This window comes from Poecilia reticulata, linkage group LG15 (genome assembly GCF_000633615.1).
Source record: "Poecilia reticulata strain Guanapo linkage group LG15, Guppy_female_1.0+MT, whole genome shotgun sequence".
In the NCBI taxonomy this organism is placed as follows: domain Eukaryota; kingdom Metazoa; phylum Chordata; class Actinopteri; order Cyprinodontiformes; family Poeciliidae; genus Poecilia; species Poecilia reticulata.
The window spans coordinates 29,906,493-29,908,591 of record NC_024345.1 but is presented as its reverse complement, the minus strand read 5'-3'; the positions used below and the strand labels follow the sequence as shown (position 1 = coordinate 29,908,591).

The window sequence follows — 2,099 nt, the reverse complement described above, 5'->3', positions numbered from 1 at the left end:
GCGCCTTCAAAATAAAAGCATGCGAGTGGAAGATTTAAAAATTCTTCGCAACTGCGGTGAAATTATTGAGGGGGACGAATGTGACTGTCTCCAATATTGGGGGGGACATGTCCCCCTCGTCCCCCCCGCTTCCTACGCCTATGCATGTAACACACACACATTGTCCTCCACTGAGACAGTCCAACATTTGGACACGTCCACTTGTTGTAATAAGAGCTGAGAGCAGACAGACAGCTGGACTGTTATGATGATGATGATGATGATGATGATGATGATGATGATGATGATGATGATGATGATGATGATGAAAACTGTAAACTCCAGAGGATGTAGGAAGGACAGTTGGTGCTGCTGCAGCTCCAACAGAGAGGAGAATGGAAGTCCCTCAGTAACAACCTGAAGAAACTCACTGAAGCCTAAAAGGAGGCGAGTTGAGAGGGGTGTGCTTATATCTTTAACTTTAATAATTTTGTAGTCAGAACTTTGGCTAGGCCAGCTACCTTCAACCTGACAGCAGGCTCTTTCTGCTCCTCATCTCGGCAAAATACCAAGAGGCTTCCATCCATTAGTAACTTAGCCATGCTGATGTCTCTGCTCCGATTGTTCAGTGGTAAACTGAACAATCCCATTCTCCAGATTTACTGTACAACAACTATTGAATAGTACATTTCTAATAAAGGGATTCCAATAAATCCCTTCACCAACACCTGAATCAAATGAATGAATCATTACCAGGCCTCTGCAGAGCTGAATGATGCTGATAAGTGAGTTCAGCCATTTGATTCAGGTGCTAAAAAAGTGAAGCATCTGAAAGTAGCAAGACAGCACCCCCGGAGGACTGAAGTCGTAAAAGAACTACAATGAGCTCTTAGTGTCAGTCTTCCTGGCAGCTGGATTTTGTTCTGCTTCAAACTTTTGTCAGTAACAGAAAAATGCAATAAATACTTCATGTCTGGTTTCAAAATAAATACTTGAAGTCAAATTCAAAACCCACATCTTACTACCTGCTGTTCACAAAAAGCAAAAATATGAAGACAGAGAAAAAACATAACTCAAGAAACATTTTAAAACAGATTTAAATGCTTTCCAACAGACTGCCTAAAGACATTTCTCCTCTGCTCCTCCATCAGTTCCTCCATACCTCAGAGTTTCCAGTCTCCAGTTTGGATCCTTCTGTCCAGCCGACAGCAGCTTCACTCCTGAGTCTCCTGGATGATTGTAGCTCAGGTCCAACTCTTTCAGATGGGAGGGGTTAAAGGTCAGAGCTGAGGCCAGAGAAGCACAGCCTTCCTCTGAGATCAGACAGCCTGACAAGCTGCATACACACAATTCAACACATCATGAGAAACGGAGAACTGAGGGAGAACCCGAGGTCTAACTGGTCTTATTTATTTATTTATTTAATTATTTAATTATTAATTTCTTTGGTAATAGAGGCACTATTTAGCAGTAGTCTGGCAGGAAGGGAGCAGGTAGAAGTTGGGGTAGACATGCCGCAAAGGAACTGAGGATGAGAATCGAACTTGGGAAGGTACCCTCAAAGTCTGTAGTTTGTGCATGTGAGTGCCCACTCTAATGACTGTGTCATGCGACAAAAACTCACGAAACTGGCATTTAACTGGTTAATAACAGAAATAAATAAAACTGTATTTTGTTCTATTGGTAATGAAAATTAACATTTGTCACATGAAGGATGCAGCAATCTGTCAAGTGCCCAGAGTTACACCATCAGTCAAAGCATGACCCCCACCTTTCTACTTCACTCTCTCCTTGGTCCTTTGAGCCAAGAGTAAATGAAAACCAGCCATGTTTATGTGGATGCTGAGTCTAAGCATGGTTAACCATGTCATAGTAGGAGATCGAGTCCTGCACAACTGTCATTCTTCCATGGCTCATGTGTGGTGCGACTAAAAATGCCACCACAGTGGCTGTTGTTTTTTTTAATTAATTTTGAAATATTTTTATGTACAATTTATTCTATTTTCTAAAACCATCCATCCATCCATTTTCTTCCGCTTATCCGGGTCGGGTCGCGGGGCAGCAGTTTCAGAAGGGAGGCCCAGACTTACCTCTCCCCAGCCTCTTCCAGCTCCTCCAGG

At 42.7% G+C, this 2,099-nt stretch overlaps 1 protein-coding gene across 1 annotated transcript in view; it reads right to left on the bottom strand.

Annotated features, from left to right (window-relative positions):
- The window catches only part of LOC103477369 (NACHT, LRR and PYD domains-containing protein 12-like), a gene marked incomplete at its 5' end in the record, with an annotated part of 15,603 nt that overhangs the window by 3,318 nt on the left and 10,186 nt on the right, over window positions 1-2,099 (bottom strand). Inside the window, one exon of the mRNA XM_017308872.1 lies at window positions 1,142-1,315. Coding sequence (XP_017164361.1) covers window positions 1,142-1,315 — 174 coding nt within the window. The remainder of the gene's footprint in view (window positions 1-1,141; window positions 1,316-2,099) is intronic.